Here is a 17,970-nt window from a genome sequence, read left to right as displayed (position 1 = left end):
GGAGAAACACCTTACCCAAGACAGCAGTCCCCCCCACCCCTCACCACTGGAGGGTGGCCTCTATACTTCTCTAGAACTCTCCTCTGCAGGTGGTATAGGCTTTCCTATCTATATAGAGAGAGGTAATATGCTAATTGTCCATTATGGTGTCCCAGTAACGACCAATTTGCATACTGACAGACCAACAGGAGGCTGCACGCACAGCAGGGGGCAGGGGGCGAGAGCCAGTTCTCAGAGGTCTGAGGAGAGTGTCTGACAGGAGCAAAGAAGTCTTTACTGGCTGCAAAGAAGGAAGAGGTAAGTGGCCACCAAGAGCTCTTCCAATCCCCCTGCACAGACACCCTATCCCAGCCCCCACATCCCTGGGGGGACAGGGAGGCTGACTGGATGGGGAGAAGACCCAGCGTTGGGGATAGCTGCAGGCTGCACCTCCAACTCCTGATTTCTCCCCCGTTACTCCCGCCAGGGGCACTCACAGCACGCAGGCAACCAGTCAGCACCCCTGAGGCACCTGGGGCCGGTGGCCTGCCACTGCCAGGCCCCGTCCGCTGGGGCCAAACATGCCTCTCCTCCCTACAACTCCAGACCCATGTGGAGGCAGGCCTGACTGGCCCCCCAGGGTCATATCCTCCCCCCCAACCCTGACAGCAGCAGCGCTGTCTCTGCAGCGGAAGTGTGCTGAACCTCGCTGGGGGCGTGGCTAAACTCACCCCCTTAGCCCTCCTGGCTCCACCCTGGCTCAGCCCCCATCCCGCTCCAGATTGGAGCCCCACCCTGAGCAGGAACAGCTTTGAAACAGACATGTACTATTTCTCAATTTTCCTGTTATTAAGGGAAGCATATTTGAATCAATGAACATCAAAGTATTGATAATCAAGCTGATGCTATTTCAACTCTCCATTATAGTGAAATTTTCTGCTAATGCCAAACTCCTAACCAGAGACAAATAATGCCCTGAAAATCCAACAAGTTTTGCTCGATAATAAGTCAAGGATTTTGCTGAAAACAAGGATACTAGAAAATTGCTGTGTCCAGGAACAGAGCCAATACCCTAACACAAATGGGACATATTCCAAGTTAAGCAAGTAGCTGTCAGTGGTGAAAAAGGAACACTTTATTTTTTAAAAATCAGAAATTAATATCCCTCCTCCCCCCCAAAAAAATTATCCCTCCCTAAGTTGCACTGCCCTCAGCACACAAATGACCTATCTACTTCACCCAAGTCATTACTTTCATTACATTTAGTTCTTCACTTTTAAACACATCAACATTGGAAACCTTACATATATTTTGGTTTCTATAGTTTGTAACTTTTATATAGGTGATGTATATCACAAGAAACTATAGCAAACATGTTTTTAATAAAAATCCTAGCTTAAGAGCAAAATTTTGAGATAGCAAAGCCTGGTCAATTATTTGATGGGCTAAATTTGGCCCACTGCCTATGTTTAAAAAATATTAAAACACAGGCATAGTCATTTACTAATGTATTATCTATGGCTGCTTCTGCATTATGATAAAGTTAAGTAGTCATGACAGAGACTAAATAGCCTACTAAATAGCCTACGAAAGCCCATTATGTATTATCTGACACCTTACTGGAAAACCTCACTGATCCCTTAACAAAACCAGTCTTTTATATATAAGCTAAGTGACTGACCATCCATCCAACCAGCTGGTATGACGTGCACTGGTAATTTATACAAACATTGACTCGTGCATGCGTGATACATATAAAGCTCTTGCTGGTGCCAATTGCACGTGTGTTTTGATTTGTCATTGTTGATCGTGAATTTGGTTGTTTTTGTTGACATTCAACATAAACCACATCACAATTTTATTCAATGACTAATTGACCAGCTGGTACATATGTGCACTGGCAATTTAAAGAAAAACACTGACTCACTTATGCAAGATACATATAAAACTCCTGCTGGCGCCAATCACACACGTGCTTTAATTTTATAATACTATATTGTATGTACTAGACATGTAACTTTTTGCAGTAACCTAATTACCACACAAATCTTTCTTCTAATTAACCTTTAAAAGACCGCATTTAAATTCCTGTAGTGGAGACTCACAGCTGGAGCTTTTTTGTGCATTTAAATTCAGCTCTGCAGGCATTTACTTTTTTGCCTCTATCTTATCTATTTTTTGAGTTATTTATGAAAAGTAAAAACATTTATAAAGAAAATCTATTATTTATTATTAAAGTTATCTTTTAACTTTTAAAAGGTTAATCCGATAAAGGTTAATTTCCTTTCAATGTGCACAAATCTGTGCACCAGGCCACTAGTTTAAAAATAAACATTGACTCGCACATGGGTGCTATATAGAAAGCTCTCACTGGCACCAATCACACATGACACCAGAATGTATCTGAAGACCAACTATTGGCACAATATACCTCTGAAGCTGAAAGAAAGCGACATCGACCACAGAATATGTCTTAAGACTAACTGTTGGTACAGCATACCTCTGAAGACAAAAGAAGCCAGTGTCATTGATAGAATGAATCTGAAGATCAAATACTGTTTAATCAATTTCAGTCATTGTTCTTATCAATGCTGTTAGATCATGTTTTTGTTTTTGTATCATGTCTTTGTTGTTAAATCATGTTAATTTATTGATCAGTTTTTATAATTTTTACATCATGTCTGTTTTCATACCATGTTATTTATTAATTTATATATTATTTCCATATACATTTTACTAATTTTCTTCCATCTCTGACACTTCTCTTATAAAGGGCAAACAGCGATATTAAAATATTTTGTACTTTAATTTTATAGTACTATATTATATATTATTTTGACATGTAATTTTTTGCAGTAACATAATTACCACAAATCTTTCTTCTAATTTTCTTTAAAATTATTATATGACTCTATACTACTGAATGCTTAAATGGTAAACTTTAAAAATTAAACTTTTTGCCCAGCCAGTGACTCAGAGTTTGAGCATTGACCTATGAACCAGGAGGTCACAGTTCAATTTCCAGTCATGGCATATGCCCAGGTTGCAGGCTTGATCCCCAGTGTGGGGTATGCAGAAGGCAGCCAATCCATGAATCTCTCTCACCATTGATATTTCTCTCTTTCCCTACCCCTCTGAAATCAATAAAAATATAAAAATATATTTTTGTAAAAATTTAAAACTTTTTTGAAGTTAGTGCCAAATAGTGAGGCCCACATTTCAAGGGAGATGGATAAATAGGAGGGTGGGGGGAGGAGATAAACAAATTCCTGATTCAGAAGTTAGATTGCAAAAATAAAACTTACTCTTCTAGTTGTAATAAGTACCTCAAACTACTGAATATCGTATTTTGTAAAGGCATCTTTAGCTCAGTTTCAGCAGAGAGAAAAGAAATAATAGAGGGTTTTGTTTTTTAATTATCTGCTCTGGCAATAAAGTAGCTCTAAAAAGGTTTGCTTCTTCAGAATAATCCATGTTAACAAAGTCAGAAAAAGTGACTACCTAGAGTACCTGAAGCATGAAGTGTTTTTAAACTGCTTTTAAAACTTTAAGTAAAAAGTATGTATCTCAACACTAGATTTACTTATTTACTTATTTTTACTGGTTTGGCTGTTCTGAGATGTATTTTTAAAATTTTACTGGGGTGACAGTGATTCACAATACCACACAGGTTTCAAATGTACATCTCAACAAAGCATCCTCTGCACACTGAATCATGGGCACCTTGCCCAAAGCAGTCTCTTCCCATCCTCATTTATCCCCCCTGGCCCACCACCACATACCTCCCTTTCCAGCTCTGGCTATCACCACACTGTTGTCTGTGGTATAAATATGTTGTTCTTGTGTGTGTGTGTGTGTGTGTGTGTGTGTGTGTGTGTGTGTGTAGGGGAGGGGTGGGGGATTTAACCCTTCACCTTCTGTCAACCATTCCCTCAAACACATTCCCCTCTGACAACTATCAGTCTGTTCCCTGTAACCATGCCTCTATTTCTATTTTGTTCCTCAGGTAATGTTGTTCATTAGATTCCACATATTAGTGAGACCATATGGGATCTGAAATGTGTTTTTATAGTGCTTTAAACATTGACAAGATTGCTCTTTCTCTTCTCTGGTCAAAGAGGGTGAGGCATCGTAATAGATCTATTCGTAACAACAGAGCATTTCAATTGTCTTCCTGTTAGTTTACTGAAGGGCATAAACCTCCCTGTTGGTTTCCTTATAAGCACAACCATAGTAAAATTATGATGTTGCCCTTCTCAAACAAAATTTCAAATTTCCCCTGTGATTTGGCTGGGGGGGGAGGGAGGAGGCGGGGAGAAGCCCACACTTTATTTTGCACTAGAAAACAAACCTTTAAAATCTAAGTTATTTCCTAATAGAATAAAATTCCCATTCAATTTTAGCACAGCAGGAAAAATTGTATAAACGCAAACTTAAATTTAATTGAAAACATCCATTAACAATGAAATTAACAATGTTTACCATTCTTTAAACACCATACACATTATTAATATACACTGTATATTTCCAATCAACTCCATTCTTAGGCTCAATTTAAGAAACACAATTTTAACAGGTTTTATACAAAAAATACTTCACTAAGAAAGTAGACAAAATGCACAAAAACAGTACATGTATAATGTGCATAGCAAGATTAGCTTGAAGCATCTATGTATGGCTTTCTTTAAAATAAAATTATTTGGGGAATGGCCCATTTGGGACCTACTGTTACAGTTGATACATGTAAACTATTTCACATCTTTTAGGCACTTATTAATAATAGTGTTTAATCTTGGGGGGGGGGAATGTACCCCCAAAAGAGAAAATTTTACTTCTGAAATAAAAACCAAGAAAATAACATGGGTAAAGTCTTATATATTCCTTTTAAATTAAACAACCAGTTTTATTAGTGCATGCACAGAACTAAATTGAAAAAAATATATAAACTTTTATATCTAAAACTTTCTGTGCAAAATTTACACAACTGAAAATTACAAAAATATGTACAAGGTTTAAGTTCTTTGTTATATACAGAAAAGAAGCCCTGAAGTTTTCATTCAACCAATGAAAATGTCATAATACTTGTAGTAGCAATGTAACAAAAAATTATATAGTATATCATTTTGCAATAAAAGAACTCCATTATCCGATTACCCAACAAAACTTGATCCAAACTTACAAACTGAAAAGTTTAAACTGATGATTCTGTCCTCACAAGGAATATATCCATTTTTAAAACTTTTACCTCTGTTGGATATGTCCCTTAAGAATCCATCCTGAAGTTTTATGCACCACCACTGAATACATTATTAATGCTCATTTTCAACTGCCAACAGTAAGAAAATAATCTGCTTTGGGTTATGACATACTGAAAAGATGCTAACAAAAATGGGTTGTCCCAATGTGGAGACATTCAGACACTGATTAAATACAGACAAAAATATTTCTCACTTTACTAATTTTGCTTCAAAATACTGTTTCTGTAGCTTTAGGTTTTGAGAAAAACCATTCCCTTGAAAGTGTTTCTACATTTCACTCTTTTTAAAGGAATGGCAGCCAAAAAAAATTTTGGCAATTTGGTTTATGGGGGACAAACAATTTAAGTCAAATAATCATAATTTTAAGTAAGGGAATCACTAGAGAATATAATCAACAGAAGTGTCCAAGTTCTTTAACTGGCATCATCCTAGACCTGGAGAGTTTCTTTCAAGGCTACCCATCTACTGTAATGTTTGAGATTGCCATTTAGAAAATACCTTGCAAGGAAGAGTGTTACAATCTCTGACATGGGCCACAGCTTATGAGAGAAAAATAATTAACTTATCAAACACTATCTTCAAATGTTACGAATTGTACTGTATTGAATTAAATGTACTCTCAAAAGAACTATATTTTAGTTCTTTACCCAAACTTTCTTAATACATCCTCACAAATGATGTGAAACTCATTCAGTTCCATGGTGAAAGAGCTCTACAGAGGAACTATACTTAATCAGATTCATAAGGCTGGTGGAAGAGAAGGAATGGATGGGGCTGTCAGCCATTACCAAGTCACTGAAGAACTAAATTGGGAAAACATTTTTATCAAAAATTTCTTTAGCCATAACTTCCCAAGAACACTTTTTTTTTTTAAATCAAATCAAGATACATCTGTGCTGTGATGAATTTCTTTCAAAACTTGTGTGTGCACTAATAACATTTTCAAACATCACACATAAAACCTTTTCTCTTCTATGGAATATAGTCACTTTTGAAATGTTTAATTTCAGGTACAGTATTGAAGTAGAAAATGTCCAAATTAAGGTAGTTAAATCCATGGTTTTCTCCTAAGATAATTTTTTCTTTTCCTTGGTAATTTACAGTAAATTATTCTATCATATTCCAATCACGAGTAGCTTCCATTAAATGTCTCTGCCCATGACCAGCCCAAGCATCCTGATTGTCAAATACTCTCCCACAAAACCAGCAGTTAAATGTAGCCTTCAGAACATTTTCAGAGGTAGTTTTCACAATCCGGTAATTGTTTTTGCTTGTCTTTTTGAGTGTTAGTTTTAGTACAAATCTTTCTTTCACTGAACTAATAGGTTTCAATGTTTTGTGCCTCTTGGAAAAATCACAAGTTGTTTTAAAAGACTTATAACAAACTGGTTTCAGCAAAGCACTGAGAGTTCTTTCTGACAATGAAACCTTAAGTACATGTCCATTAAATTTGGAAATAGTTTTCATTACATTTACTACTTCTGGTGCATCTGCATCCGGATGATTCAACACTACAACTGGTTGATTTCTCCTGGGACATTTCACAAGCTGTTTGGAACTAAAGGGGAAAAGTCGCAATGTTCTGACTGAATCTTTTGAAAGCCTAGTTCTGCTGAATCCAAATGATTCATGGACATCTTCAGGTTTAACCTTTTCTTTACACTTTCTATGTAATGTTGTTTTTCTTGGAGGTTCTTGGTAACTATCCCTACACTTCCGTTTACAGTTTCTGTTTCTGGATACAGAATCTTTACTTCTTACATGAGTTTTTATTCTTGAAAAATTTTGGGGTGAAGTCTTTTGTTTATTAAAGCTTCTTCCAATGGTACAATTTGTTTTACACCTCAATAATCTGGCCTCCGAATGGACACTGGCATGTACTGGTTCCTCAGAAGATTCAGATGTTGCAGTAGAAGTTACCACAATTTCATTTGCTGGCATCATATCATCTAGTAAGAAGGGTAAGGCATCTCTAGAAGAGTCTGGCTCTTTTTGCTCTCCTCCTGCAGTCTGATTAGATGATACACTGTCTTTCTGCGATGAGAATACAGAGTTGCTTACTGACAGATTATTAGCAGCAGTCACATTTAAAACAGGGTTAAAGATTTTCAGCAATATTTTTTGTGGGGTCCCTTCAGGGTTCTTTGGCTGTATATTTTGATAATAAGTACTATTTTGGACAAATTTAGGCTTAAGCAGCTCAGTTTTATTTGGCAACACACACTTCAAAAAAACAGCTTGTTTGCCATCAGGCAAGAGGGTAAAAAGAGGTGGTTTTGGAAAAATCTCGTTCTGCTTTTTTGCTGGATCCAAGATATTTGACTTAGTGCTCGGATGCTCAGATATTATAATATTTGGAGGAGGCACAGGTTTCCCTGAAGAACTTGCTGGCGTTTTAATAATGTAAGGGCCTTTTAATGGCAAAGTATTTTCTGAGCTACTTTTTGTGCTCAAACAACTGCCAATGCTGGAACAAAGTGTAGGTGTCAGACAATTATTGTTTGGTTCTACCTTTAAAAAAGGTGTTTTGCAAGGCTCTTTTGCTATAGTTCCACAAGTTTGAGCACTCTCACTTTTTACAGTGTTAACACCTTCAAATTTCCCATTATTTAATGTTAAAAACATCCCAGGTTTCTTGTTTAAAAGAAGAGTAGCAGGCACACCTTGCATATTAACCTGTGGTTTTCCTGAAACAACATGTAGTCCAGGCTTATTAGCAATGTGCAATGGTACAAAAAAGCCTTTTGTAGTCTGAACAAATACAGCTTTTTTTGGTTCTGAATTTACAAGTGGACTCTGCATATGTGAAGAACCTAAGTTTTGTGTAGTGGCACGTAGCTTGTCTTTTACGAGCTGCTGCGTTATTATTGCATCTGACTGAGTCTTAAGTAGTGTGCAAATACCTGAAATTTTAGGTGTCTTCTCTGAATCTCTCACATCTTGTGACACTGACAGCATTTGTGTTTCTTTTCCATGACATTTTAAATTCAGATAATTTGGTGGCATATTAATCCCCATACTATAAGATGGAATTGAGAAGATGCCTTGTACTTTGAAGTCCTTTGAAGATTCAATAATTTTGTCTTCTCCTTCATGTTTCTGAAATGACTGGTCACAGTGAAGTGACAGGACTTTATCTGGAGTGTTACTACAGTCTTGTTTTACATCAGATTTTGTCTTTAATTCATCTTGAAGCAACTGGTTTACTTCAGGTGGCAAAAATTCTGATGCCTGTTCACTCTGAAGAGAGAACACAGATGTGATTCTAGGCATCCCAGGTGACTCAACAACGGAAATGTCATCGTTAGATTTTTCAGTCATGCTCTCTAAATGTTGATTTTCATTGATATATAGGCTGTTTTCATCAATGTCTTGTCCATTTTCTAAAACATACTGTTCTTCTATATCAACTTGAGTTTTTAAAGTTTCATCTTTAGTATTTAAAAGGCTAGTTAACATACTATCCGAGTTTGAGCTCTCCTTTTTCACTAGTGATGAGACTGATTCACTTACTGGTTGCTGAACAATTGTCTTGCTTGATGAAGATTCTCTTGGAGGGCTTTCACACATTGCTATTCCTAAAGACCTACGACGTCTTTTAAAATTATTCACTTTTGAATAATTATGAAAAGGTAATGATCCTTGGTTGAAAGATTCAATAGGTAATTCAGAGTTGACATAATTAATACAATAGTTATGCATATCTCCACTGTTGAATGCATTTGGTTTGGTAGTAGAGTTGACTTTATCTGGACTTTTAATGGCAGTATCTGATACCTTAGGGAGACTATGAGTAATATGACTTCCCAATAAGTTAACATTATCTCTTGTTTCAACTTTTGGGGTCAAATTCACCGATGATGTAACTAATTCTGATGATGTTGGCAAAGAAGATACACTTTTTTCATCATCCACTGTTTGAAGTGTATTACTCATTTGAGATAGCACAGCCATTTCTTTTTCTGAAGTTACTTTCCCAGCAGGGGTAGGAGATGAACATGAAAATGTAGGTGCTTTCATGTAAACTGTGTCACTTACCTCAGTTTTTACTCTTGTTAAAAATCCAGTGGAGTCCAAAGACGGCAGCTGCAAATTAGCAGTACTGTCTTTTGCAGCATCTGACTGTGAGCTTGGTGAACATAAATTCTGTTTAATGGTAGGCAACAATTTTATTACAATATGTTGTTTTCCATCCACCATCTTGAAGCCCATAAACTTAGCACTATAGTTAGCTGGAACTGTTATTCTATTATTTTTCACGGTTACGACTGTAGGCCCTTGTACAGCAGTTTTTGAGGAACCAGAAGTAACATTTGATAGCTCTCCAGCTTTATTATACTGTCCAGTGGACAGAAGAGTCTGCTTTTCTGACTCTGACTCAGCAGTTTTATCATTATTCTCACAGTGCAGTCGTTCATCCCTTTCTTCATTTAAATGCTCTTGAGTAAGACAGCTCTGGTCTTCAGAGTTAGCCTGTGTTTTGTTCATGTTTTTAAGCACTTCAGTGTTTTGTTCTATACTTTGATCACTTTCATTGTTGATTTTCTTACGTTTCCAGAATATCTTCCTAGATGTACCTATTTTGTATCTTTTAAGTACTAGCTTAAGTCCTACTGAAGTCTGTGCCATCCTTTTTTCATATTTATCCTTTTCCAGTTTTTCTTTCGCATATAAATGTTCTTTGTGTAAAGTTAAAACATGTCTCACAAGGTACTCTCTTTTTGAGGTACCAAACCTACAATATTTACAATTGAAGGGAAATGTAACAGAATGAACATTATTAGGGTGCTTCTGCATCTCTCCTCTGCTTAAATATACATGATGGTATTTATCACTTTTATAATGGACATCATTATGTCTATGAATGTGCTGAACAAATGTGCCAACATCCAGCGTGGAGAATGTGCACTTTTCACATTGAAAACTACCATTTACACAATGTGTGGATATAAAATGTTTTGTCAAGTCTAATAAAGTATATATTTTTTCATCATTACAAATGTCACATTTTACTGAAGTGCCTCTATGGATTCGTCTGTGTAGTTTAAATAACTGGAAGTCACTTGCTGAAAAATTACACATTTCACAAGGATAGGAAGGTAATTCACCCTGGTGCCACATTTGAAAGTGTTTTTGCAAATCATTTGGGCTATATCGAGTGCTATCTTGGCATTTTAAACAGTTGAAACTGAGTACTTTTGCAGACATTTTTATACCAGTTTCTTCAACTTTCTCAGACTTATGGAGCAACGTACCCTCCTCTGTACAGCTTCCAGTCTTCATATTGATAGATTTCCTTGCAGTCTGTGATTTATGCTGAAATAGTTTTCTGTATTTGTCAACTTCATGTTTCAATAGGACTTCATTTGGAATGTTTATCTTCGGCAAATCAATTTTCACATTTTTCAGTTTATAATGAAAACTACTTTCCAAAATTTCTGGCTTAATTACTGATCTGATAGTATCAACTATGTTGTTTTCCACATCATAATGTTTTTTTAAAGTAGCTTGATTTTCATCAAATAATAACTGTTTCTGTTCAGATGGCATGATTTAACCAAGACAAAATATCCCAATTTTTTTTTTCTGAAAACTCTTGATATTACTTGTAATTTAAACAGGAAACAATATTATGCCGCAACATCTTCACAATACCAGGATTTTTCCCATATTAACTCACCTAAAACCAAACAAAGAGTTGAAATTTTCATCACAAAAGTTATCAGTAAATTTCATATTTTTAAGCTCATTTTGACACAACATAGGAATGTTGCTCAAATACATGAATAAAAAATTTAAAAATACGTGCTAATTATTGTAAAAACAGCTTACCAAGAAGCAATTGTTTGAAGTAGAAATAATTCTAACATGGAAGTCAGGGAATACAAGCTTTACTTCCAACTTTGTTGTGTCGCACTGGGCAAACTTCAACTTCTCTGTACTTCATCTAAAGAAAAGCACAATCGGAAATGCACCCTTAAAAAGCTCTAAGATTTTTATATTAAGTTGCAAGATATTGTTCACTGTAAACAGGATTTTTAAAATCTTAAAAAGAGAGCCCTTAAAACCTTATATTCCAATTATATACATATACTAGTATCATTAACTTTCTTACTTGATTATTAACTCTATAGTTGTACTAGTTTGTAAAAATTTTAACAAACTTCTCTCCATATTTTCTACTTCCTTAAGTACCTCAAGGATAATTTATTTTTAAAATAAAAGTTTCGTTAATCTAAAAACAACAAAATGACACAATCTGCTCCATGTTATCATTACTAACATGTAAAAAAACAAAAGAAATGAAAAAGAATAGCACATTCCCCTGAGGTACTCCTAAAGTATATCTACTATTTGGCTTTTTGTCCCTGGAACTCAGATAGATGGCAGCAAGGAAAGCCCTTGGCAGATTAGAATGCACCCATTACTTATCTGCTTCCATTAATTCAAACACTTACTGATTTATGTTACTTTAGACAAGTGTCAATCTCTGTGTCTCAGTTTCTTCATCTATAAAATAAAAAAATAAAAAAATTAGTACTTCCCCTACCTCTTTCATGGAATTGCTATGAGATTACATAAGAAAACATATGTTAACAGTATCCTGTAAAGTGTTAAATAAATGGCACTATTATTACTATAATTACTATGTATGAGAAAATAGGATTCAAATTTCAGAGGAGTAAAAAATAATAAAGTAATATATGTAACAATAACTTATTACTGAGATTGGAATCTGAGTATCTAAGGTTCAGTAGTAAAATATCAAACTCTGTATTAGAAGAATTACATTATCTTATTGTTCTCTCTTTCTCTCTCCCCACCACCCTTTCCTCTCTCGAAAATCAATGAAAGAATATACTCAGCTGAGAATTTAAAAAATAATAAAAATAAATTTGAAAAGTAAGAAAAAGAATGGCTAGAAAAAAAGTTTAATGACATCTGGTGGTCAACACACATCAACAGAGAGGATTCCCTAAGATTATCACAGTCTCAATAGTGGCAAGTACCATCATCACGTTTTTACTATACCAGAATCTGAGGGTAGGGTTCAAACATATGAAACTTATTTTGTTGTTAATCTTCACCCAAAGGTATTTTAGAGCGAGTGAAAGAGGGAGGGGGCAGATACACAGAGAGAAGTGTAGATATGAAAGAGAGACAACGATTAGTTGCTTCCGCACATGCTGGGACCTGGGACAGTGATTGGGCCTGTAAGCCAGGTATATGCTCTTGACAGGAACGGAACCCAGACCCTTCGACCCACTGGCCGAAATTCTATCCACTGAGCAAAACTGGTTGTGGCAAACGTGTAAAATTTTTAAGCACAACTAGTAATGATTCATCTTCATTTGCCGAAGTATCATATTGTGCTCATTCTGGATTATTCATACCCAAGCTTTCCTATGAATTTCATTATAAAAGGCAAATTGTTTTTACATTAATATTTCATGTTCAAAAATATGTATAATGCTAAAAAAAAGAACAGATTTTGATATATCTAAATACCATCAATTCCGTTTTAAAATATCTACACAATTAAAAACTTTTCTTATAAAAAACACATAAGCCAAAATCTGACAACCAGTATAAAAATATGACCAGTGTTAAATAACTCAATCAACTAACATTTACTAATAAATATTTATTATAAATGTGAGGCATTTTGATGGGATTCATGGAGATATTAAAAATGTGGTCCCATGCCCTGGCTGGCATTGCTCAGTGGTTAGAGCATCAGCCTGCACACCAGAGGGTCTCAGGTTCAATTCTCAGTCAAGGGTACATACATGGGTCACAGGTTCAATCCCACCTCCAATGGGGTCACATGCAGGAGGCAACTAACTTATGTGCCTGTTTCACATCCATGTTTCTCTCTTCTACTCTTCCTTCTCTTCCACTCTCTCTAAAAAAATCAATGGGAAAATATCCTTGGATGAGGATTAAAAACAAAACAAAACAAAGTTGGTCCTTCCCTTATTTCAGCTTACAATCTAAAGGAGGAGACAGGACATATACATTAACTAAAGACCCATGCATGAAATTCACCAGGAGGAGGAGTGTCCCTCAGCCCAGCCTGCACTCTCTCCAATCTTGGACCTCTCAAGGGATGGGGGGCAGGATCGGGCCCAAACGGGCAGTCAAACATCCCTCTCACAATCTAGGACTGCTGGCTCCCAATTACTCGCCTGCCTGCCTTCCTAATTGCCCCTAACTGCTCTGCCTGCCAGCCTGATCACCCCCTAACCACTCCACTGATAGCCTGATTGATGCCTAACTGCTCCCCTGTCAGCCTGATTGCCCCTAAATGCCTTCCCCTGCAGACCCGTTCCCCCCCAAACTGCTCTCTCCTGTATGCCTGGGTACCCCTAACTGCCCTTTCCTGCAGGCTTGGTCGCACCCAATTTCTCTGCCAGCCTGGTCACCCCTAACTGCCCTCCCCTGTAGGCTTGATCACCCTCAACTGCCCTTCCTTACAGGCCTGGTCCTTCCCAACTGCCCTCATCTGCTGGCCTGGTCTCTCCCAACTGCCCTCCCCTGCTGGCCATCTTGTGGTGGCTATCTTGTGTATACATGGGGCAGCCATCTTTGACCACATGAAGGCAGCCATCTTGTGTGTTGGAGTGATGGTCAATTTGCATATTACTCTTTTATTAGATAGGATATACTGTTTATTCAGAGTAGACCATCCAGGAACTTCACCCTTTCATTACACAAAGAATCCTATCTAATAATTAGAGGAAATATGCTAATTGACCCTCACACAATCACAAAGATGGCAGCACCCAAAGCCCATAAGGAGGGAATATGCTAATTGACTTCCATGCCCTCAAAGGTGGTGGCGCCCACAGCCACAAGATGGCATGGCCCAGTCCCCTCAGCTCCACTGGGGTGGCAGGAGCACGGCAAGGCTGGGCCCGCCCTTAGGCAGACCTGGCTGCTCTGGGCACCTGTCTCTAGAGTCCCCCAGTCCCCTCTGACCCCCAGCCATCCAGGGCTGGCCTGAGGCACAAGTAACCAGGGCCGGCTGCGGCTAGCACTACCGGCAGCGGCAGCAGCAGAGGTGTGAAGGAGCATCACCTTCCCCTGATTGCTGGGTCACCTCCCGCACCTGGGGGATCCTGGACTGTGAGAGGGGGCAGCTGAGGGATCCTTCCTCCGGTGCATGAATTTTCATGCACCGGGCCTCTAGTCCATAATAATAGAAGTGTAATGTGCTAATTAGACTGGACATCCTTCCAGAAGAAGACAGGGCTGTCAGGAAAGTTCAGGTCCCTGGTGCCAGAGGGAAGCTGTACTGGCAGCCGGGGGAAGGCCTACTCTTGCACGTATTTCATACATTGGGCCTCTAGTAGAAAATAATTTAATAGTCTACATGGCAGCCAAATCACATGCCACAAAGTTTACCCATTAAAGTGCATGCCCTTTCCTCACAGACAAAACAAAGTTAATAAAAGGAACCAACTTATTAAAAAATCTACTTAGCTTTTACTTCTGTTTCATAACTGCTATATAATTAATGTTTAAAGTCAATTTTTTTATTGTTAATGTATGGCATATATAATATAATATTGGGGTAGTTTGTATATTTTGGGTAGTTCTGGGTTTATTTGCCCTCCAATTTGAAATATGGAGAATCTATTCTATCTTCAACTATGTTCAACCTATAGTAGTATATGGAAACAATCAAAGATGAAGCCCTGGTAATAAATTATACTAGGGATTGCCACCTATGAGGAAAAATATATAGCATATTGGGGACATTTCATATAACATAATAAAAGAAAAGAGAAATATAATTTTAGTCTTCCAACTTGTTAACTAATTCTCTTTTCATTACAATCTAATCTCTACTCCATCAATAAGAATCGCTGATTTTAAATTATGTATGTATGTATTTATTTAATCCTCATCCAAGGATATATATATATGTTAATTATTATTTTAATCAAAACAGGAGGATATTTTTCCACGTATTTTTAGAGAGTCGAAGAAAGGGAGGACAGGGAGTGACAGAGAGAGAAACATTGATGTGAGAGAGACACATCAATTGGTTGCCTCCCATACCCACCTCAACCTGAGCTGGGGATGGAGCCTGTAACTGATGTATACATCCTTGACCCAGAATCAAATTTGTGACCCTTTGGGCCACAGGAGAATGTTCTAACAACTGAGAAAACCCAACTAGAGCTTAAATCTTCTCTTTAAACTCCTGCCTTCTATTTATGTACTAGAGGCCCAGTGCACGGGATTCCTGCACTAGTGGGGGGGCTTGGCTTGTGGGGATCAGCCCACTGTGAGAGCACCACTGACCACTAGGGAGCAGCTCCTGGAATGAGCATCTGCCCCCTGGTGGTCAGAGCACATCATAGTGTCTGGTCAACCACCTGTTCTGATTGTTCTGCCACTGGATTATTTCCTCATAAGACTTGACCAACATGTATCTCATCAAGCCTTGAAATAACACAATTTGTATAAAGTATTTCTTTAAAGTAACCTGAAGAGCTTCCTGCACCAAGATGGAAGCTTAAGCAATTTGATTTCCTTCCTTTCCCAATTGCCCACCGAAACACAAACCAAAAATTAAAGAATACTTAACAAAAATCCTACAAAATGGCTAGAAACTAGAAAACATTCAATACACATACAGTCAGGTGTTTGGGTAAAAAATGGTCCAGAGAAAGAAGAGTGAAAGCAAATGTTGACCAACTGTCAAGCACCACTTTTAAAGAAGAGGCTTACTAGAGAACATTCATTTAACATCCATTTATTTAACATTTAACATTCATTTAACATCCCCTAGACATACCTTGGGAGAGAAAGCAAGGGCTTGAGAGGAAGACTGTATGGAGTCCCTGGGGCAACAGAAGTCTCTGCTGAGGTATGGGGAGGAGAGGATGAATCCAAAACTTTGATCTGGGTCCAGAGGCCAAACAGAAATTGGGGGTTGCTAGCACCAGCTATTGAGAGAGACGTGAAGAGGAAATTATTTCTGAACAAAGATACATCTTCCTATATCTCTGGCTATCTCCTTCTGCTTAAGACTTCTGTTCTTTCTCCACATAAGTAAATAGTTACATCTAAGCTGTTAGAAAAATCATTACACTAATTTTCCTCCACCCTCCATCTCACCAAAAAGAAAAAGGAGCATTTTGGTTTATTGTTTATGAATTCATCTCAACTATCAATGCCATCAAAAAAAGTTAAGTAGGCAGAAGCATCATTGGATACAGCTGTTCAACAAAGAGTAAATAACCTGAACACTCATCAAAATCTATCTTCTATTCTCCCATACTGAAAACAGTAACTATAATGTAAGTTACTATAGAAAAAAGGAGAGAGCTTAAAAAAAAAAAATCAAGTAATAATTGACAATCTCTTTAAGACTTAAGATAATAATAATATGGGGGGAGGGGTGGAAGGAGAGAATACTGCCATGAGAGTACAAAGTAGATGGAGGAAAAATAATGAATGATTTTGGAAAAAAGTAAGGAAGGGAGGGAGGGAGGGAGGGAGGGAAGGGAGGGAGGGAGGGAGGGAGGGAGGGAGGAAAAATTACACAGAATTTGGTTATTTTTAAGACTTGAATTTTCCAAATTAAAGGCTCCCCAAATGTCTGGCAAGATTACTAGTGGAAGGAGAATATAAAACTCAGTATCTACAACTTACCCTAGTAAATCATTTTTTAATTTAAAAGATAAAATAAAATATTATAGAAGTTAAAAAGGAACAACTACCTAAAATAGTTTTCAAATTTTTATCCACAATGCCATTTATAACATTTATAGAGTTCTGAGAGAAAAGAATTAACCCAAAAAACTAGCGCTATGCCCAGGTAAACTCTCACATGTGCAGGGAAAATACAAATTTAGATATGCAAAAATTCAGAGAATATACTACATTTATCTGTTTCTGGGAGGGGGGTGGGGAGTTTTAAATATCAATACTTGAAGAAAATTGAATTCCAATCAGGAAAAAAGAACTAAAAAAAGAAAGAATTTGAATACCTATTGATAATAAAGTCTACACAATAGAAATAAATGTATTTTGTTAATACAGTTAAGAAAGCAGAAAAGACTGGAGAACATTTGCAACATGACAAATATAATAAGTCCTTAAAGAAAAATTAACAAGGGGAAACAGAAAAGTTAACAATAGCAAAGAAATTCTATACTAAAAAAGAGATAAGTAGTAAAGGACTTTGCAGACCCAAGAAAACAATACCAGACAGTGGGTAAAGCTGAGAACTAACCCATTTTACACTTTGAATCTTCAAAAGGATTAGGAACTGGCAGCACCAAGTGACTCTAAAATGGAAAAGGAGTAGAAAGCTAAAATAAAGAGAAATTTGGAGAAAGCTGTTTGAGTTGGTCAGAGACTAAGATTCCCTTCCCTATTCTATGCTAGGTAACTGCTGTTCCTCCACCACAGCAGAAGATCTGGAGATTTATTCTCTACAGAGGATAAAACAGAATCACTAAAATAGGGAATACCAGACAGCTGAGAGTGGGTACTTAAAGGTAACAATCAGAGGCATTCATTGCAGCATTGTTTATAAAAATCACAAAATTAAAAATAAATGTCCACCAAAAAAAAAATTATAGTACTTTCACTCAACAAAATATTATTCAATTTTTACAATAATATATTATAAACACAATTTATTAATAGGAAGCTATCTAAAAGGCATTAAATGAAAAACCAGAAAATAAACGGTAGATATATCAGGCTT

The 17,970-nt window shown here is 37.0% G+C and overlaps 1 protein-coding gene across 9 annotated transcripts in view; it reads right to left on the bottom strand.

Annotated features, from left to right (window-relative positions):
* Positions 1-4,394: 4,394 nt before the first annotated feature.
* Positions 4,395-17,970, bottom strand: part of ZNF518A (zinc finger protein 518A) — a 37,605-nt gene continuing 24,029 nt past the window's right edge. For 5 of the 9 annotated variants that reach the window (XM_036438687.2, XM_036438688.2, XM_036438686.2 and 2 more), the window contains exons 3-6: positions 16,048-16,198; positions 11,696-11,747; positions 11,070-11,184; positions 4,395-10,917 (exon numbers count right to left, since the gene is read on the bottom strand). In XM_036438687.2, the coding sequence (XP_036294580.1) occupies positions 6,345-10,787 (4,443 nt within the window). In that variant the 5' untranslated portion in view covers positions 10,788-10,917; positions 11,070-11,184; positions 11,696-11,747; positions 16,048-16,198 and the 3' untranslated portion in view covers positions 4,395-6,344. Of the gene's footprint in view, positions 10,918-11,042; positions 11,185-11,695; positions 11,748-16,047; positions 16,199-17,970 lie in introns of all 9 variants that reach the window. The other 4 variants (XM_036438691.2, XM_036438692.2, XM_045581951.1 and 1 more) reach the window with 4 other exon arrangements.

Source organism: Pipistrellus kuhlii, unplaced genomic scaffold (genome assembly GCF_014108245.1).
Source record: "Pipistrellus kuhlii isolate mPipKuh1 unplaced genomic scaffold, mPipKuh1.p scaffold_m20_p_15, whole genome shotgun sequence".
Taxonomy (NCBI): domain Eukaryota; kingdom Metazoa; phylum Chordata; class Mammalia; order Chiroptera; family Vespertilionidae; genus Pipistrellus; species Pipistrellus kuhlii.
This window is presented reverse-complemented; position numbering and strand designations above follow the sequence as displayed.